Source organism: Carlito syrichta, unplaced genomic scaffold (genome assembly GCF_000164805.1).
Source record: "Carlito syrichta isolate Samal-C Ts95f unplaced genomic scaffold, Tarsius_syrichta-2.0.1 Scaffold307020, whole genome shotgun sequence".
In the NCBI taxonomy this organism is placed as follows: Eukaryota; Metazoa; Chordata; class Mammalia; order Primates; family Tarsiidae; genus Carlito; species Carlito syrichta.
The window spans coordinates 497,017-515,758 of record NW_007251116.1 but is presented as its reverse complement, the minus strand read 5'-3'; the positions used below and the strand labels follow the sequence as shown (position 1 = coordinate 515,758).

The following is an 18,742-nucleotide window of genomic DNA, read 5'->3' as shown; positions in this document are numbered from 1 at the left end:
CTCCTTCCTCCTTCCAGGTGAAGGCCTCGGTGAAATCCCCTCTGGCCAAAGCCAGCCCAGCTGCCAGCAGAGCGTCTTCAGCCAAAGGGGCAACATCAGCACCTGGAAAAGTTGTCACTGCGGCTGCTCAAGCCAAACAGGGGTCCCCAGCCAAGGCACGTAGGGCCTAAAGCCAAGGTAGTGCCAGGGGTTGGGGTGGAGAAGAGGACCAGCCCTGGTCCCAGGGTGGACAAGGGTCCCACAGGCGGGGTGACCTCCCCACAGTCGCACCACAGTGGGAGCTTCACCTACATGGAGCCGCGTGGTCCTCTCTGTCTCCAATGCTGCTATCTCCTTGTAATGCAGGTAAAGCCGCTAGCAAAAAGCCTCCAGAACAGCACCGCCTTGGCGAGGAGCCAGGTGTCGGCACCAGCAATGGGGAAGGCCGTGGCCACAGCAGCCCAGGCCCGGGCGAGGCCTGGGGAGGACACGGAGAGCAGTGAGGAGGAGTCAGACAGCGAGGAGGAGGCACCGGCTCAGGTGAGGCCCAAGGGCAAGGCTGGCAGCCTGCGCCTTCCTCTCTGAGCCAGGAGCTGTGGCAAGCCTTGGCCACCCCTGCGTGGGGCACAGCTGCATGTGCGTCATCGATCCTTCGTCCTCACTCTCCGAGATTTCTCCCCTCGTTCTGTTTTTCCAGGCGAAGCCCTTGGGGAAGACGTCCCAGCTCAGAGCTGTCTCAGCCCCTGCCAAGGAGTCCCCCGGAAAAAGGGCTGTCCTGGCACCCCCCGGGAAGGCAGGGCCCGCTGCCTCCCAGGCCCAGGCAGGGAAACAGGAGGAGGACTCAGGCAGCAGCAGTGAGGAAGAATCCGACAGTGAGGGGGAGGCCCCAGCAACCATGACCCTGGCCCAGGTAAGACCTGCCGGGCCCCAAGCCGCCACCACCCACTCCTCAGTCAGAACGGGGGTTCAGGCCCAGGTGAGGAGGAAAGACCCGACTAAGGCTGTGACTCCAGGATCCCTTCCTCCAGTCTCTCCTCCATGTCTCCTTAGGCGAAACCTGCTGTCAAAACCCCTCAAACCGGCTGGGCTGGGTGGCTCAGCCTGTAATCCCGCACTTTGGGAGGCTGAGGTGAGTGGATTGCCTGAGCCCGCGGGTTCGAGACCCGCCTGGGCAACTTGGCGAGACCTCATCTCTACAACAAATCAAAAAAATTACCTGGGTGTGGTAGCGCGCGCCTGTAGTTTCCGCTACTTTGGAAGGCTGAGGCAGAAGGATTGCTGGAGTCCAACATGTCGAGGCTGCGGTGGCCGGGAGCGTGCCACTGCACTCCAGCCTGGGCGACAGAGTGAGACTCCAACTCAAAAAAATAAAAAAAAATAAAAAAACACTCAAACCAAGGCCTCCCTGCTGAAAGGTATCCCAGGCACTCCTGTGTCCCCTGAGGCCTCCACAGTGCGAGTAGACACCCCAGCCCCGTGGAAAGTAAGCCACAACTTCTGCCAAGGCACACGAAGCCAAGAATCCAGAGATGTCCCAGCCAGAGGGCTCCAAGGAGACTTGGAGTCTGGTCAGGCCCCCTGAGACTCTGGGAGGCAGCAAACGTCATCTCCCCCACTCCAGGCCTGGGGCCTCACTTAGGCAGGAGTGTGTCCCAGTCAGGGGCCATCTGGCTTAATGTGAAGCCTGGGCCATGGGGAGAGAGATCTCTTCCTATCTATGCAGCAGCAGCAGGGCTTGCTCTGTCCTGTGGAAGCACACGTGACAAGTCCCGGTGCCTCCTGGCTTGGGCTTGCGATGGAAGTGGCTGGCACAGCCTAGAGGAAGTGCCGGGAGTCTGGCTGTCAGGTGAGGCTGAGGGTGTTGAGACAAGCAGGGCACATTGGAGGTCACTTGTCCTATCGGGAGGGATCATCGCCATGACTTCATCTAGTCGTAGCTGTGGAAATGTATCCTCTGTGTCACCAGAGATTCCAGTTCTTCAGAGAAGCAGCAGGCCCCAGGCCAGGCTGAGCGCTGCCCCCTCTTACACTTCTGTCCTCTTCATGAGTGAAGCCAGCCTCAGAAAACTCAAAGGCCCAGCCCCGAGCTCTGCCTTGGGTATGCCACCCCAGGCACTGGGGCCCCGCCCTCATGGTGCCCTCGACGGGTGCTGGGTTGTCACAGAGCACTCTGGTGGTGCTGTGTCCAAAGGATTTGAGGGAGACGTGGCTGTGGAGCCATGTTTAAAGACATGGTTGGTGAAGGCAGCGGTCCTGCAGGCCCCGGTCCCGCCAGTGCGAATGACAAGTGACTTCATGGTGTGTTTAAATACCAGACTGAGACATGGGCCCACCACGCTGGAGCCTCTGTGGCTGTTGTGTAGCATGTGCAGTGAGTTGCTGTCAGTCAGGGTGGCCTTAGCTGGGGAGGAGACGTAGTCGCATGGGTTTGGGTCATGGGAGCTGACTGTCACAGGGCACCGAGCCCCAGGGTGAAGCCAGATGCCAGCAGCTCAGCGTCACTGTGACCTGGCTTCTTCCACTGCTAGGCTCGCTGCCTTCTGGGCACAGCAGGGCTGTGGCATCTTCTAAGGACCAGGAACAGACTTGTCCTGCGGTCTCCTTGTCCAGACCCCAGGCCAGACACGCCACCCCAGAGGGGCCCGCTCTTCCCACAGCTGGGTACAGGGTCACAGAACGAACAAATCTGGCTCTGTCAGCAAGGGGGCATGGGGCGTGCTGTTGGGGCAACTGGCAGTGCCTTGCAGTTTGCCCCGTTTAAAAATTGGAGTCAGGATTTTTAGCTTCTCTTGAGAAACTGGGAGCTCGAGCAGCCCAGGTCCCACTTTTCTGGCTGGGCTGAGTCATGAAAGGTGGGGCTCCCCCCAGCAGGGGCACACACCTTCGCTGGTGTTACCACCTATATCTCCTCCCTGATGTCCAAACCCTCCTGGGCTCTGGCTGCCGTGCCCACCAAGCCAGCCTCCCACACCCCACCTACACTAGGGTGGTAGCCAGCAGGATGCCCCTGGATGGCTATCCCCTCTTTCTCAGATCCAGGCGAGTAGCATGGCAGCCTTGGGTTTTAGCTGCATCTGAGTCATGTCTCTTTCAAGTTCAGAGTCTGCCCTAGAAGGAGGATGGCAGCGGGGAGGCATGTGTTTCCAGGGGCCACGGGACATGTGGGCAGCAGCCATCTCTGCGTGTGCACGCTGCTTCCCTGCAGAGCCAGAACCTATGAGGGCTGTTGCCCCTGGCCAGCTCCCTCAGCAGCACCCCTCCCCCACCATTCACTTCTCCAGGCCTTGACTCCACAGAAGGTCAGTAACCCCAGAATGGCCAAAAGCAACACCCTGGCCCCCGCACCCCCGAAGGAGAATGCAGAGGAGTCCTCGGAGAGCAGTGATGAGGAGCTGCCACCCAGCCAGGTAGGCCGTGACTCTTCTACAGACACTGAGGCCAGAGCTCTTTCCTCTATGGTGACATTCATCTGCGCAGTGGCCCCGCGAGGTGGCATAGCACAGTGAGCACACAGGCTCCCCATCCTAGCCCACCGCCCAGGCTCTGTGGTCCCAGGCGGATGCCTGGACCCTTCTGAGGCTCGCTGCTCACTGAACGGCAGGCCAGTCGTGTGCTGCCTCTCCTGCCTCTATGCACTGGTGCCAGCTCTCACAGTACTTGGCACAGCTCCCTCCATTATCGTCAGGGGGCACGGAGTATGACCCCGTTTGACAGGTCAGGATCTAGCCCTAAGAACTGAAGCAACTTCCTCAAGTTCTCCAGATTCCTAAGAGGCTAAGGAGGATACACACATTGGTCCCAGTTTCCCGAATCCTGTTTTTTGTTCAGGATGGGGAACCTTCTCTGCAGGGCTCATCAAAGTCCCGTGTTCCTCACCTGAAGCCATCACATGCCCTGTTGCACCCAGAGTGTAATGCCTATGGTCCTGCTCAGGCTGCAACCCCAAGGGTGGGACATGCTGCCCTTAGGTCCCTGACGCAGAAGCCCAGGTCCGCCATGCTGGTGGAGCCCAAGCTCCCATGGGAAACCAGGCCCTTCTGTTAAACTGCATTCCTCTTTGTCCTCTGCTAGCCTTAAGTTCCCAGAAGTTTCTGTCGGGTCCCTTCCCAGGGCCTAACTAGAGGTGCTGGGGTCTCGCACCTCCTCAGTGGAACCTCCTTTAGCTTCTCTCCGCAACTTTCATGTTCTCATCAGTCCATTGGGAAGGCCGATGCTGCTTGCACACCTACAGGGTGCTCACTGCCTTTCTCTCCTCAGTAGCACAGATTATAAAAGTAACGATGAACCTGTTTAAAAATCGGGGAATGACAAAAGTCTGAGTCGGGATTTTAGCTTCTCTTGAGAAAGCGAGATCAGGCAGCCCGGGTCCCACTTTCCTGGCTGGGCTGAGGCATGAAGGATGGGGCTCTCCTCAGCAGGGGCGCATACCTTGGCTGGTGTTACCACCTGCATCTCCTCCTGGTCACCCCCTGTGCCAGGCACTGTGCTGTTTAATCCTCATGACAACCCACAAGGCAGGTCCTCTTGTTATTTCTGCATTAAGAAGGTGGAGATGGGGACCAGAGAAGTTGAGTGACCAGCCCAAGCCACTCACACCCAACCTGCCCCTGTAGCCGGGCTCCCTCTCCAGAGCTGGGGCATTGCCCTTGGAGTCCCCCTCCGGGATCTAAGCAGCTGGGGGAAGGGGCTCTTTGCCTTTCCCTGCGGGGGTGGACTAACACAATTAAAATGAACAGCACGCTTAAATGGAGCTATTTAATTGGTACGGTAGTCCTGAAGATTCTGGAGTCCCTGTTTGAAAAGCAGAAGGAAAAAAGTCAGCAGTTGTGTATTCTCCAGAGACTCTGGGAGACAGGCACGGCCTGGGGAGCCTTGGCCTCTGCCTCACCGGGGACTTTGGGAATTTTCAGCTCCTTAATCCCCAGCTCACTGATTAGGATTAGTATATTGAGCACTTCCCTGTTGGCAGGCTTTGCTCTGTTTATCACTAGCCCCCCAGTGGGGGAAGAGATAGATGCCGAGGTGACAGATCCCAGGCCAGGCCGGGAGGCAGGGTGGCGACTGGGCCTGGGTGGCTTCCAGGAAGAGGAGGGCACATATGGGCTCTGGTGCACGCGCTCGGTCGCGTAGTTTTGCTGTTCATGGGGGATACAGATGCCAGAACATCGTGTGGGTCACCACAAGCAGAAGTATGTACAGTCCAATCAGTTAATTAATTTTTAAAATGTCACTTTTTCCATTATTTTGTCAAAAAAAGAGACATAGGCCTTGCTTTGGAGCTTAGGTTGAATCAAAGTGAAAAGGGAACCCTGCAAGGAATTAAATTAGGGTGTTCAATCAGGGCCTGGCATGATCGGTCCTGGAAGAGCTCCTGTCTGGTGCCTGAAGAACTCACTTCTAATCCCAGCTCTGGCGCCAATTTGCTGATCAACCTGGGTGAGGCCACTTGCCCGCTCTGAGCCTCAACCTTCTCAGCCCCTGGGAGCAACTCCCTGGAGGCTTATGAACCTTGAGGCTCCAGGCCACATCCCCAAAGAGTATAGTTTCTCAGTCCCCCGGCGGGGCTGGCCCAGCATCTGTTCGCCAGCCCCAGGCAGTTCTGGCAGTTCTGAGCGAGGCTCTTGCAGGTGTGGTGCCCTTGTGGCCATGTGCCTTGCCAGGTCAGCAGCCTGGGCTGTCAGCCCTACTCCTCTGCCCTAGACCTGCTGGAAAGAGATAGTTATAGTGAGCTCAGCTTTGCAGGAGGCCGTGAGTATTATCCAGAAAGCCCCCATGTTTGGTACTGCAGTGGGTAGGAAGCGAGTCCCGATCCCTGGGGGCCTTCCTGCCCAGCACCCACAGGGGCGCAGCTAGGTATGGGATGGGGTCTCTGCTAGCTGAACTCAGAGTCGCACTCCTGTGTCCAGTGCCTTGCAGTTTCCAGAGTGCACCAGGACCTACCAGGGAATGAACCCGGCTGGCGGTTACTGAGAACCCGTTCATCAGTGGGAAGCTGAGGCTCAGGGCATGCAGGGTCTGAGCACACCTCACATAGTGAAGTCCTGACGGGTGGGAGTAGGAGTGGGGCGTCCCCACTTTGGAGGCTGCATGGCCTTCCCCCTTGAACTCGACAGATGCTGTCCTGCACGTCACTGTGTCCAGGTCAGGCTGTGGGCCCCCCACCACCGCAGCCAGGCCCACACCGCCTCCTCCCACAGCCCAGGCCGGGCGCGTAGGCAGGTGGAACCAGGAGGAGGCTCTTGCTGCCGAGCTGCTTTTAACATCCTGAGGCTATTGTTTGCCGCAGTGGGCTCGGTGCTCCTCTTGTCCCGACAATCTGTTCCTCCGTCTCCTCACATATATATAGATCCCCTCCCTCCGCTGTAGCCTTCTCCCACTTTCCATCCTCTCTTTCTGTAACGTGGGAAGACAGGCTCTGGAAGTGGCAGCTAGAGCAGCCGCGGGGGAGGCTGTTTGGCAGGGGTAGGAGAGGCCCAAGCCCACAGAGCTGCCACCCTCGGGCGGCACCTTTCTGCTTCACTTGCCTCTGCCTGGCACCCTGGGGCCGGGTGTGCAAGTCCAGCCCAGGAGGTGGACAGGGGGTGCAGTGGGCAGAGCCGGCTCCCAGGCCTGACTGCCCTCCCTCGACCTCAGGCAGCCTCTCTTCCTCGTGCCCTGGGTCTCCCCACTGGCTAGCAGGGGAGCAGAACTCACCAGGTCTGACACTGGGCAATGGTGGGTAGACTCACCCACCATGGTTCACGGCTCATGTGAGCTCATCAGTTGCAGGTCTGGAAGCAAACAGGCCTGGGGTTCCGCGTGTGCAGGAGGCATGCCTAGGGGAGCTGAAGCTCAGAGCTGGTCTGCATATGCCAGGGACCTGCTGCTTCTCTTCCTGCTCTCTTGGAGGATTTAAGGCACATCCAAAGATGGACTCGCATGCAGAGCCCCACGTGCCACCCCTGCCTCAGCAGTGGGGCGCTTGGAGCAGGCTTGCTTGATGCAGACCCTGTGCTCCATCCCCATTCCCTGGGTTACTCAAAGGCAGCTTCAGACATGTCATGTCATCTTCCAGGTCTCAGTGTACAGCTCTAAACAATAAGGACTGGTTTTTTTAAAGCATAACCACAATATAATATCATAACTAAACATGGACCCACCTGGGCTGCATGTCCATATCCTCGGTTGTCTCATGAGTGGTATTTTTTATATTTGATGTGTTCAAATAAGAGTCCAGTTAAAGGCCACACGCGCCATGAAGTCTTGAGCCTCTTGGGTCTTTGTTGGTTGGTTCTTGCCCTCCCATCTACCCAATTTCCCTATGCTGTTTATGTGTAGAAGAAACTGGGCCTGTGTGGCTGGAGAGCTCCATCCTGGCCTATGTCTCAGGAGGGCTGCCCAGAATATTGGGGCAGGGGCGGCTGGAGTGTAAACACCTCCCCGGATGAATCATGAGAAACACTCATAGTCCCGAACTCAGCAGCGCTGTCTCTGAAGCCAGCCGGAGGGGAGAAGGTGAAAGTGGGCATTTGGCCCTGGCTCTCCTGCCAGCAGGCATGATGGCCTGGGGCCACCGCCTTCCCGTCCCCCTCCCTGGACCTGTGATCTTCCCACCTGCACGGTGGAAAACCTGACTGGGGGTTTCACAACAAGGGTCACAGGGGCTCTTGCAAGGGCTGTGCTGGGTCTTGCCGGCATGTGGGCTGGGAGCAACCTGGGCAGCTGTCTGTCTGCCCCCAACCACTCGCTTTGTAAAACCCCTCCCCACCCTTCTTTCCCTTCCCCAGCCAAGCCTTTAATCACTGGGGGGTGTGTCTTGTTTTTGTTTTTCAAGGTGATTAAACCCCCTCTGATTTTTGTCGACCCTAATCGTAGTCCAGCTGGCCCGGCTGTGACCCCCGCGCAAGCCCAGGCTGCCAGTGCCCCGAGGAAGGGCCACCCCTCGGAGAGCCCAGCCGGGAGCTCTTCCTCTGAGAGCGAGGACGAGGAGGTGATCCCGGCCACGCAACATGAGACTCCTGGTGAGCAGGGTCAGTAGGAGGGGCTTGCATTAGCCAACCTGATGACATGGCCAGACCCATGTCTATAAGCTTCAGGGACCAGGTTCTTAGCAGTCTCAGAAAGAGCTCTGTGACTGCTGACGGTGTGGAGTGGGTCAGTGGTGGCGAGCTTCCTGTCCCTTGGTGACATGAAAAGGAACTTAGGTCATCCCCTCGCAGAGACATTGTAGAGATTTCATCTGCCAGTGGGAGATGGGACGAGATCTGAGGTTTCTTTTTTTTCTTTTTGAGTTGCAGTCTCACTCTGTCACCCAGGCTGGAGTGCAGTGGCATGCTCACAGCCACCACAGCCTCAACCTGATGGGCTCAGGCGATCCTTCCACCTCAGCCTTTCAAGTAGCTGAAACTAGAGGCATGCACCACCACACCCGGCTAATTTTTTTATTTATTGAAGAGATGAGGTCTCGCCAAGTTACCCAGACTGGTCTTGATCCCATGGGCTCAGGCAATCTTCTCACCTCGGCCTCCCAAAGTGCTGGGATTATAGGCATGAGCCACCACACCCAGCCTGAGGTTTCTTTTACTTCTGAGAATCTTTGGTTCTACCAGTGATAGCAGGAGAATGACTGATATCATTATTATTGTTTAATACTTTTACAAGGAATTAATACCTGATATTGGTGGAATAATTTAAAAACATGGATTAGTACAAAAGAAAAAAATAGCACCTGCAATCCCACTGCCCTAAATAACTATTGCTGACATTTTACAAATGCTAGCTTCTCAACAATCTGAGACAGACATGTATTTTTATTTATTTGTTGGTTTGTTTTTATTTATTTTTTGAGTTGAGGTCTCTGTTGCACTGGCTGGAGTGCAGTGGCAGGATCACGGCTCACTGCAGCCTCAGACTCCTGGGCTTAGGCAATTCTTCCACTTGTCTCGCGAGTAGCTGAACCTACAAGTGTGTGCCATCACACCCGGCTTGTTTTTTTTCTTTTTTCTTTTTTTTTAAATAGAGATGGGATCTTACTGTGTTGCCCAGGCTGATGTTGAACTCCTAGACTCAAGTGATCCTTCTACCTCAGCCACCCAAAGTGCTGGGATTACAGGTGTGAGCCACTGTTCCCAGCCAACATGTGTATTTTTTAAAGTGAGGCCACACTGTGTATAGCTCAGTGATCTTGATGGGATAGATTGTAGTATCAGGTTTTTTTTTTTGTCATTACGTATTGACAGCATGATTTTTACTGGCTACAAAGAAGTCCTTTGGGTGGTCATGCCAGTGAATTAGCCAGTTCTGTGTTGGAGGAAGCAAGGGGCTTTGTTTTGGGGTTTGGGCTGTTATAAATAGGGCATCAGTGAGCATGTGTGCAGCTGAGCCTCTGCAGGTGACCCGGGCTTCCAGGAGAGACCACCTGCAGGGACAGTCACTGAACACCAGTGCTCCAGGCCGTGACTCAGGAGCAATAGCCCAGCCAGCTGAGAGGGGAGGGAACAAGGAAAAAGTCTAGGGTCGCACCACAGCAGCCCTCTGAGCTCCCTGAGCCTTGTTAGATGACAAGTGACATCTGCCTGGGAGACTGTGAGCACAGCTCCTGGTCTCGGGAGGCTGGTGATTGGGTTGGCACTGTTGGCAGGCTCTGGAGCTTCTGTGCCCTGATGTGTGCCCATCCTGCTCCACTTCAGCCATCAGAACCAGTGTGGGGGCCACGCCCACTGCCCGCCTCAAGACAGCACCCAGAGCCAGTGGTGCTACAGCCAAGAGTGGCAAAGAGCCCAGTCGGGAGTCAGGTGGCAAGAAGCAGGAGGGACCAGCCACTCAGGTAGGTGTCCAGGCAGGCGGGGGAGAGTCCTCGCTGGCCCAGCTCTTACCCGCATGTGCTGATGGGTTGGACTATGATTGCTGTCCCTGCCCCCAGAGGAAGCGGCCTCTGGCAGCTAGAGACGTTCTGGCCTTCCGCTCCAGCCCCATGCTGGCTTCTCAGGCCACCTCTGAGTGGCCAGGAAGAGTGATGTGGGAGCGCAGCCTCCGGGCGGAGCTAGCCCTGCACCTGAGTCCCTTGTCAGATCTTCCAGAGTGGTTGGCTTTTGATTTGTTTTTTTCTCCCCTCTGGATTTGAGATGCCATGAACAAAAGCTACTGTTTCTTAGTAAATACATGTGTGGTTTTAACATTCATGCAGCCGGGCTCGGTAGCTCAGCTTGTAATCCCACATCTTTGGGAAGCTGAAGTGAGTGGATTGCCTGAGCCCGCGGGTTCGAGACCTGCCTGGGCAGATGAGACCTCATCTCTACAATAAATCAAAAAATTAGCCGGGCGTGGTAGCGTGCGCCTGTAATTCCGGCTACTCGGAAGGCTGAGGCAGAAGGATCCCTGGAGCCCAGCAGGTCGAGGCTATGGTGGCCGGGAGCGGCCACGGCACTCCAGTCTGGGCGACAGAGTGAGGCTCCAACTCAAAAAACAAAAACAAAAACCATTCATGCCAGCCTTCACCATTCCCAGTGCATTTTTATTTGTCCCTTATCTGACTCTAACAGCTGAGCAGAGCAGGGTTAAATTAAATTCCCATTGTTCAGACGATAAAACTGAGCACCCCCCAGGCAGAGAGGCCTGTGATGTGACCAGGATGGCCAAGGCCAGACACCAGGTCCCTGACTCTCAGGCCATGTTTCCTGTCCCATTGAGGGGAGAAGTCACGGCATACCCACCTCTTCTCCTAAGAGGGCAGGAGAGACCTGGGTGGACTAAAGGGAGTGGGCATCCCCAGCTGGGGCTGGCATACCCCCAACTCTCAGCTCACCACAAGCTCCAGGTCAGGAGGAGCTCCCACTGGGCCATGGGCACCTGTCCATGCCCATGGGGCAATGGCAGGAACAAGACAGGAAGGTCCTGCCCTCAAGGAGTTCCCAGGCCAGCAGAGAGACAGCCACTAAACAAGAAAGCTAAAAGACAAGGAAAGTATTCACCAGCTAGTGGGGCTGTGAAGGAAGCAGTGGAAGTCAGAGTCACAAGGACCTGCTTTAGGGACATGCGCAGGAAGGTTCCCCAGGCGGGACTCAGGCAGGGGAGCAGCCCATCACAGAGCGACTGGGCACCCTTGGGTGGGAAAACTGAGCAGGGGGCCAGCTGGGCCAAGTGGCGGGGCGGGGCTGAGCTGTGGGAGTCGCACGTGAGACACAGTGGAGAACCCAAGGCTCTTAGGTAGGGGTCACGCCTGCTGTCTCACATCCTCTCTCCCTGGCTGCTGGTGGGCGTAGGAAGTGGGAGTGATGCCAAAGGCCCACCTGGCTGGAGGCTTGTCCCCAGCCAAGGCACAGATTGGGTACTGGGGCCTTGCGGGGAAAGGCTTGGGCTAGAGCTGTCCTTGTGGTCTTTGAGTCGGCTTATAGCCCACCTTCCATGCTGCTGTGTTGCTGCCTGAGGGTGGTGTTGACCCTCCATCCCTGCTGCAGCCCATGGTCATCCTATCTGGGTCCCCCCCAAGCCCAGCCAGGCAGGAGCTGACCAGGGTGTGGCACAGATGGCATCCTGAAGACCCATGGGTCTCAGGGTGCCTCTCGCTGCCGACAAGTGATAAAGAGGATCCCAACTTTCCTCCTACTGACCCAGATCACCCTGGAGGTCCTCGCCCAGAAAGCCAGTGAGGCCCAGCCTCCTGTTGCTGGGACCTAACCTTCATGCGGGGTGAGCTTGGGGAGCAAGGGAAGCAAGCTCATCTTTCAGCCTAGCCACAGGGTGGGAAGGAAAGGCACAGGCATGGCCCCGAATCCCAGCACCAGCACCTACCTGTGGCCTTTGCACTTGGGTTGACCTCCCTGGGCCCCCGTAGCCTCATCTGTAAGAAGGACCCACAGTGCCTCTTAAGAGAGTTCTGGAAGGATCAGATGAGCCCACACATGTGATGTACATAGCACAGTGTCTGGCCCTACTGAGCATGAGCGAGGAACTGACTCCTTCCTGCCCTAAATTTTTCTTCCACTCCTTGTTTCATCAAACCAGGTTGGCAGTGCTGTGGCCACTCCCCAGAGCACCCCTGTCCAGGCCAGAGTGACCAGCAAGCTCGGAAAACCCACACTTCTGGAGGGCCAGCAGGCCACGGCCACTCCCTCAGGGCAGCCCAAAGCCCAGGCTGCTGGGAGCTCTGATGACAGTGAGGACAGCAGCAACAGCTCTTCAGGGAATGAGGGGGATACTGAACAGCCCACGGCAGCCATGCCAGCCCGCAGGCTGGGTGAGTGCACTGGGAAGGAAAGAGGGTGGCCAGAGGGTGTAAGATGCTGCTGGGCAGAGCCCTGGCCTCTAGCCTCAGCTCTGTATCCCAACTTGTTCTGCGACCTTGGCCAGGTCATCCTACATTGGGCCTCAGTTTCCCCACCTGGACAACTCCATGAGGAAGTTGGTCCAAATGGTTCAGAAGCCTGACTTTGCTGTTTGACCTCCCTCAGCTTTGTGGTATCAGGCTCCTTTAACAGAGTTTCCAAAATTGCAGGGCCCTGACCCCCCCCCCGGCAAGGGGAAAGCAGGAGACAAGGGATGGGAAGGGAAGACATGGCATCCGGGAGCTCACCTGGAGCGCTGGGAATGGCGGTGGGTGTGGCAGGGAATGTGGCAGGCCTTGACAGAGCATGAGGGACCTACAGAGCGTTCTGCCCTGCCCAGCCAGCCGGCCGGACTGGGAGCATATGCAGGACACCTGTGCTTCTCCAGCAGGCCCGGTGCCCTCCAGGAAGGAGACCCTGGTGGAGGAGACCTCAGCAGAGTCCAGTGAGGATGAGATGGTGGCATCTTCCCAGGTAACCGCAAGGACAGGGCTGGCAGCCTAATGGGGCTCAGACTGGATCGCAGGCCAGGCGCCCTCTCCTGGGCCTTCGGGTCAGCTCTGGGCCCTCCCTCTTCCCAGGATCCCTGGGCAGGGTCCTGTCTGCAGGTCACTGCGTGTCTCCCCAGGCTCCATCCTGGTGGAGCACGGGAGGGTCACCCTGGGGTCTGTGACTTGAAGGGCTGACTTGGTTCTGGAGCTGCCTAGATAGTCTGTGCCAGATCCCTTCTAAAGTCACCTTCTGTGTAGGATTTTCCATTTGCATTATATAGTAAGATGTGTCCTTTTGAATTATGCCTGTCTAAAGAATATATTAATTCAGGTAGCTCAGAAGGTGTACACTGAGTCCTCCCCATCCCCACCTTGGTGCGAACCCACCCCTTAAGGCCCTCACAGCAGGCCACAGCCTCAGCCAGATGAAGGGGCCTGCGGCCTCTTTCACACTGGGCTTCTTCAGTCTCTCCTCTCAGGTTATGTGACCCCTGGACTGACTCCGGCCAATTCCCAGGCTTCAAAGGCCACCCCCAGGCCAGACCCCAAGCCCTCTGTCTCCTCTCCTCCGGCCACCAAAGAGGACCCGGGCGGCAAGTGGGAAGCAGCACCGCAAGCAGCTGGCGCCATGTCCCCTCAAGCAGGTGGGTTGAGGCTACAGGAGGGACGAGGCCGTGGGCCCGTCTTGCTCTCTTGCGGCAGCAGTGCCCCAACAGGGTCCTGTCTGCCTCCAGGGCCTCTGCGAGTGAGATCCTGGGGTCCTGTGCCCAGGCACTTGGTTCCAGTGTCTGGTGGGATAACTCTGCCTCCCAGCAGGTCTTTGGGCTTGTGGGGTGGTCCCTGGCCCTGTCCAGCCATCTCTGCCAGCTTTTCTTCCCAGCAGGTAGGCTCCTGGTGTGGGATGCAGGGCCTGAGAGGGTAGCTTAGACAATAGGCCAAGTCACATTTGGAGGAATCTCCGGGGTGTAGAAGAACCTCAGGCGATGGATGACCCAGGGGCAAGCCCCTAGCCGCACGGGGCCTCTGTCTTAACCAGACAAAGCAGGGTGGACACGCCCATCTGTTTCAAGGTATGATACACGTGGAAGATAGTCATGTATTTGGAGGGCAGACTGGAGTACTTGGGTCACACTGCCTGAGGCATCCACCACCCCTGACTCTGCAGAGCTAAGGGACAAGAATCTCAGATAGGCACCCCTGGGGTAGCTCTAGGGGTCCCCCAGCCGTGGTGTTCTGAGGTGTTTGCAGACAAAAAGCAGAGAGGTGGGCCTTGGGGAGACAGTTGCCAGGGCCAACCATGCCCTCCCCAGCTTCTCTTTCCAGTTGGCTCCTGCCCTCGCCAAGAGTCACCAAAGGTTGGCATTAGGCCTCCATCATCCCGGGACCCCTTGTTCTCTGCCTGCCCTGCCCACTTCCCCAGCCTACCACAGCTCTGGAGTCAGAAGTTGCTAGGGACCCTCCATGGGGCCGAGGGTGTGTCAGGCTCAACAAACACTACGGGGAGTGCTCGGGCCTCGTGACGTGGACATGGACACATACCTCGGAGCCACCTTCCGAGCCCCTCATGGGGGAGCCAGGTGCCGGTGAGGCCAGAGTGGGCGGGCCCCCACAGGCCACCTAGGAGTTCGAAACCCAGTGGGCCCTGGAGTCCTGCTACAGCATGCACAGGCCCAGGCCGCTCTGGGAGAGGAGTCTGCTCGCTTTCTTCCCCGGGCTCTCCGTGAGAGGCGGGTGCGACAAGGAGACGTTTTAGAGGGGGCTGTGGAAGGTTTTTTATACACGTGTAGTCAGCACACAATTATCAGAGGCAAGCAGAGGCGGGGAAAATTCTCAACAAAGGCTGTACCAGCAGTCGCTCTGGCAGGCAGCAAACCTGCTGAGTCAGCTGCACGTGTGTGCCCCGCACCAGCGCTCCCACCCGCCTGGACCCCCAGCTGGGGAGGCTGCATATGGGTGGGCCTGAGCTGAGCTGTGCACGGCCTTTGCGCTTACTGTGAATCTGCGGTGTGTCCGGGCCTCGCTGGTCAGCCCCGCGGGTTACAGACTGGGACTCCAAGGCCCCAAAGAGCCGGGTCCTGGCCAGAGTCCCATAACAAGTCAGTGGGAAAGTCAGGCCGAGGCCCCAGCCCTCCCCTTCCAGCTCGGGCATCTGTCCCTGGGTAGCTCGCATGGGGTTTTCAAGGTGAGGAGACCAAGGGAAGCTCTGAGTTGGAAGTGAGATCAGGGGGCATGCCTGGCAGACAGTGTGAGCGCGGGAGGCAGCAGCGTCTCTGTCCCCACCTGTGCCACTGGAAAGAAAGGGGGCAGCTCCCTGCAACCCTCAGCTCTCACCATAGGATCTCCCCCAGCTCCCCAAGGTCTGTGACCCAAGTCTTCTCTCCACAGGTAGAAAAGAGGCCGCCTTGGGTGCCACACCTCAGAAGCCCAAGAAGGGGCTTGGGAGCCCCCCAGCCTCGAGGCTGGCGCTGCAGAACGACATCGCCCAGCGCCTTGTGGGCGCGCCCTGGCCCCTGAGCGAGGCCCAGGTGCAGGCCTCAGTGGCAAAGGTGCTGGCAGAGCTGCTGGAGCAGGAGAGGAAGAAGGCCACGGACACCGCCAAGGAGGGCAGCAGGCAGGGCTGCACGAGCCGCAAGCGGAAACTGTCAGGGGACCAGCTGGCCGCCAGGGCCCCCAAGAGCAAGAAGAAGAAGCAGCCGGCCGCAGGGGAGGACGGGGGGAACACAGTCTCCCTGGAGAAGGCCTCCGGGACTTCCAAGGGGAAAGGGAAGAGCGACAAAGCCAGTGGTGACAAGGAGAAGAAGGGGAAGGGGCCTCTTGGCTCCCAGGGGGCCAAGGACAAGCCTGCAGCCAAGGCTGAGGGCGGAGGGCAAAGCAACCCAAAGAGCAAGAAGGAGAAGAAGTCCGACAAGAGTAAGTGGCCCTGCGGGGGGCGGTCGAGCTCCCAGTTGAGGGCAGGGCCCCTCAGCCAGTGTCTGGTCCCAGTCCTCCCGCACGGAAGGGAAAGGCAGACAGTGGGGCTTGTTCAGGTCGTGGGGGCGCTGGTGGCAAAGCCAGTGCGGTGTGGACCGGGCCCCAGCATGCCTGAGTCCTCATCCCAAGCCCGTATTCTCTGAACGTCAGTTTCCCCCAGTGGTACTGTGGGCCCTTCACTGATCTCTTGCTAGACTCTGCAGGCGGAAGGACCTCATTTAGTTCTCACCAGCCCTATCCAGTGGGCAATATCTCATTCCCATCTTCCAGGTAGAAAACAGACTCAGAAGTAGAGGCGCTGCTCAGGGCCACAAGAGTTACTGGGTGGGGCCAGAGCCAAACGGAAGCAGCACTTCCGAGTACCACCAGGGGGTGCTGGAGAGGCGAATGGGCAGTGTGGACGCCCCAGAACCCACTCATTGGAGAGTGGGCGCCCGGAACCTCAGTACAGGACGTGCTGCCCCTGGGAGCTCAGAGCCGTGCTGGGTTTCTGTTGACAGTAGGGACAGATAGTGTCCTTTCTAAGAAGAGTTTTTAAAAGTGAGTTAATTTAAAGAAAAAGGGTAGCTTGTCCAGGTGGACCATGGATGAGACAGAAATCATGAGACTGGCCCTGCCAAGTGGTCACCAGGGTCGCCAGACCACTGTGGTGGCTCCGTGGTGGGGGAGAGCTGGGACAAGCCAGGCAGGAGTGAGTGGCAGGGTCCTCGGAGCCCCTCCTGTGTGCTCCACCATGGACCCCAGCATGTAGGATTTACACGCGCCTGCTCAGGATGTTCACTTTTTTCCCTCAGAAAAAAAAGACAAGGAGAAAAAGGAAAAGAAGAAGAAGGCTAAAAAGGCCTTAGCCAAAGACTCTGAATCGCCACTGCAGAAAAAAAAGAAGAAAAAGGTAGAGTGAGTTCCCGTGGGTCTCAGGCCAGAAGAGGAACCCACATACCCAGACCTGGCCTTGCCCTGTCCCCAGGGTCTGATGGGGACCTGGGAGTTTTGGCACACTGAGGAAGAGGCAGAAGGACCTGTCCCCTCCCTGAGTGTGTGGAAGCACAGGAATGTCCTCTCTGAGGGGAAGGGTGTCGGGGACATGGAGGAAGGAGAGACCAGGCGGCCGGAAGTCCAGGTGGGCTGGGGCCAGTGAGAGGAGATATGACTCGGGCTATCGTGCCCGACTGACAGGGTTTCCCACCGAAGAAACACTTGCCCCGTCTACTGCGTGGGCATCCAGGCTGCTGCCCTCGCAGCTGTCCTTGAGACCCGGGTCCTTGGCTGTGTTGCAAGGGCTGGGCTTCTGTTGCTACAGGGCTCCCTGGGCTGTAGCAGCACCATCTGCCCTCGGGGATCCCTGCACCCCCAGTGCCTGGTCCTTGGGAATAGGGACTGCAGCGGGTAGGGAGGAGACTCGGGTCTCAAGCCCCTCGCCCTTCTCTCCTCAGAAGAAGACAGCGGAGCAGACCGTGTGAGGCCCGCCCAGGCGCAGGTAACGCACGCTTCTGCCTCTCCCTGCACCTGGAGTGGGAGGGCAGCTCAGACCTCCACCACAGTCGCAGAGGGCCCAGCAGGCCTGCTCAGTGGGCTCTGGGGGTCGGGGGCTGGGAAAGAGTTTCCATTCCTAAGGGAAGGCTTTGTGGGGCCAGCGGTATGACGCCAGGAGCTGGCGCCGCAGCACAAGAAGGACCCAGAACAGTGATGGCCGTAGCTCCACCAGACGCCCCCGATGCGGGACTGTGTGTGTCTTGGGGCGGGCACCGGGACCTGTCTGGTGAGGTTGGACACCTGGTTTCCCCCTTGCTCCATCCAGTTCCTGTTCCTTATGCCCTCGTAAGGTGGAGGCATTTCTCTTGGGAAACAAGATGGTCTGCTTTACAGACCCCGTTCACCTTCCACCTGGCCATACCACCCTGCCATCGCCCACCTCCAGCAGGTGGGGGAGTACAGAACCCTCCTCTCGGGCTGGCAGTGAGGCTTGCTTGAGGCCTGGGTAGTGCTGAACACCGAAGCCCTCAGCCCATTGCCCAGGATGCACCAAGTGCTAAAAACTGTCCGCTATGGCTGGTGAATGCTACCCCCAGCACCTCCTCCCTCCCCTTGTTGGAGATGCCAGCTTTTATTTTCCAGGACGAAGTAAAAGGTCAAGAAGTCTGATCTCTGGATGTTTCCTTCCCCAGGGATTTTCCAGCCGAGGGGCCATCCCCATGCCTCGACTTCTGCCGATCTCTGCCCGCCGCAGGTGGGGATGAACTGCTAACTTCCCTCTGCCCACAGAAGGTGGCCAGCCGCAGGATCCCCATGTGGCCATGCCCGTGAGCCTGCAGGGAGACTGGCCAGAGGACACAGACCCTGCTCCTGTGGCCTCCCTCACGCCCCCACGTGGACACTTCGTATAGATGTGTACAGGATATATATATTTTTTAGAGTTGGGGTAGACTCTGTTGCCCAGACTGGAGTGCAGTGACACAATCACGGCTCACTGCTGCCTCGACCTCCTGGATTCAAGCTTATTTAATGTTTTCTATTTTTTCCTTTAGAGACAAGGGTGTCGCTCTGTCGCCTAGGCTGGAGTGCAGTGGTGCAGCCATGGCTCACTGCAGCCTCGAACTCCCGGGCTCGAGTGATTCTCTTGCCTCTGCCTCCCGAGTAGCCCTGCCAACATAGCTATTTTTTTAAGTGACCTGCCTCCCCTCACAAGTCCACCATGCCGGAGGCCCCAGGACTCCCTCGCTGCGCTCACAAATCCGGGAGGCCCAGGCCAGGGCTCTGCCCTCCCCTCGTCGGTTCTCTCAGCTGTGTTTTGTTTTTCTTAAAAATGCAGAAAATAAAGGACTTGCAGGAAAGGCCTAAGTCCCCAGCGCATCTGGGCAAATGTTTTGCGTTGGCTTGTTCTTGGGAGGGACAGCCTGGCTGGTACCTTGGGATGGACAAGTTGTCACTCGGCCCCTCCCAGGCCTGGGACACCATGGGTGTGGGACAGGCAGAAGAGGTACTGGGTGAGGCCCTGGGAGG

The 18,742-nt window shown here is 57.8% G+C and overlaps 1 protein-coding gene across 1 annotated transcript in view; it reads left to right on the top strand.

The window, feature by feature from the left end:
• Positions 1 to 18,202, top strand: part of TCOF1 (treacle ribosome biogenesis factor 1) — a 36,563-nt gene extending 18,361 nt beyond the window's left edge. The window contains 12 exon segments of the mRNA XM_021715346.1: positions 18 to 155; positions 346 to 519; positions 677 to 889; positions 7,793 to 7,979; positions 9,648 to 9,784; positions 11,962 to 12,193; positions 12,673 to 12,755; positions 13,239 to 13,420; positions 15,162 to 15,682; positions 16,537 to 16,634; positions 17,176 to 17,219; positions 17,908 to 18,202. Coding sequence (XP_021571021.1) covers positions 18 to 155; positions 346 to 519; positions 677 to 889; positions 7,793 to 7,979; positions 9,648 to 9,784; positions 11,962 to 12,193; positions 12,673 to 12,755; positions 13,239 to 13,420; positions 15,162 to 15,682; positions 16,537 to 16,634; positions 17,176 to 17,202 — 1,992 coding nt within the window. The 3' untranslated portion in view covers positions 17,203 to 17,219; positions 17,908 to 18,202.
• The last annotated feature ends 540 nt before the right edge of the window (positions 18,203 to 18,742 follow it).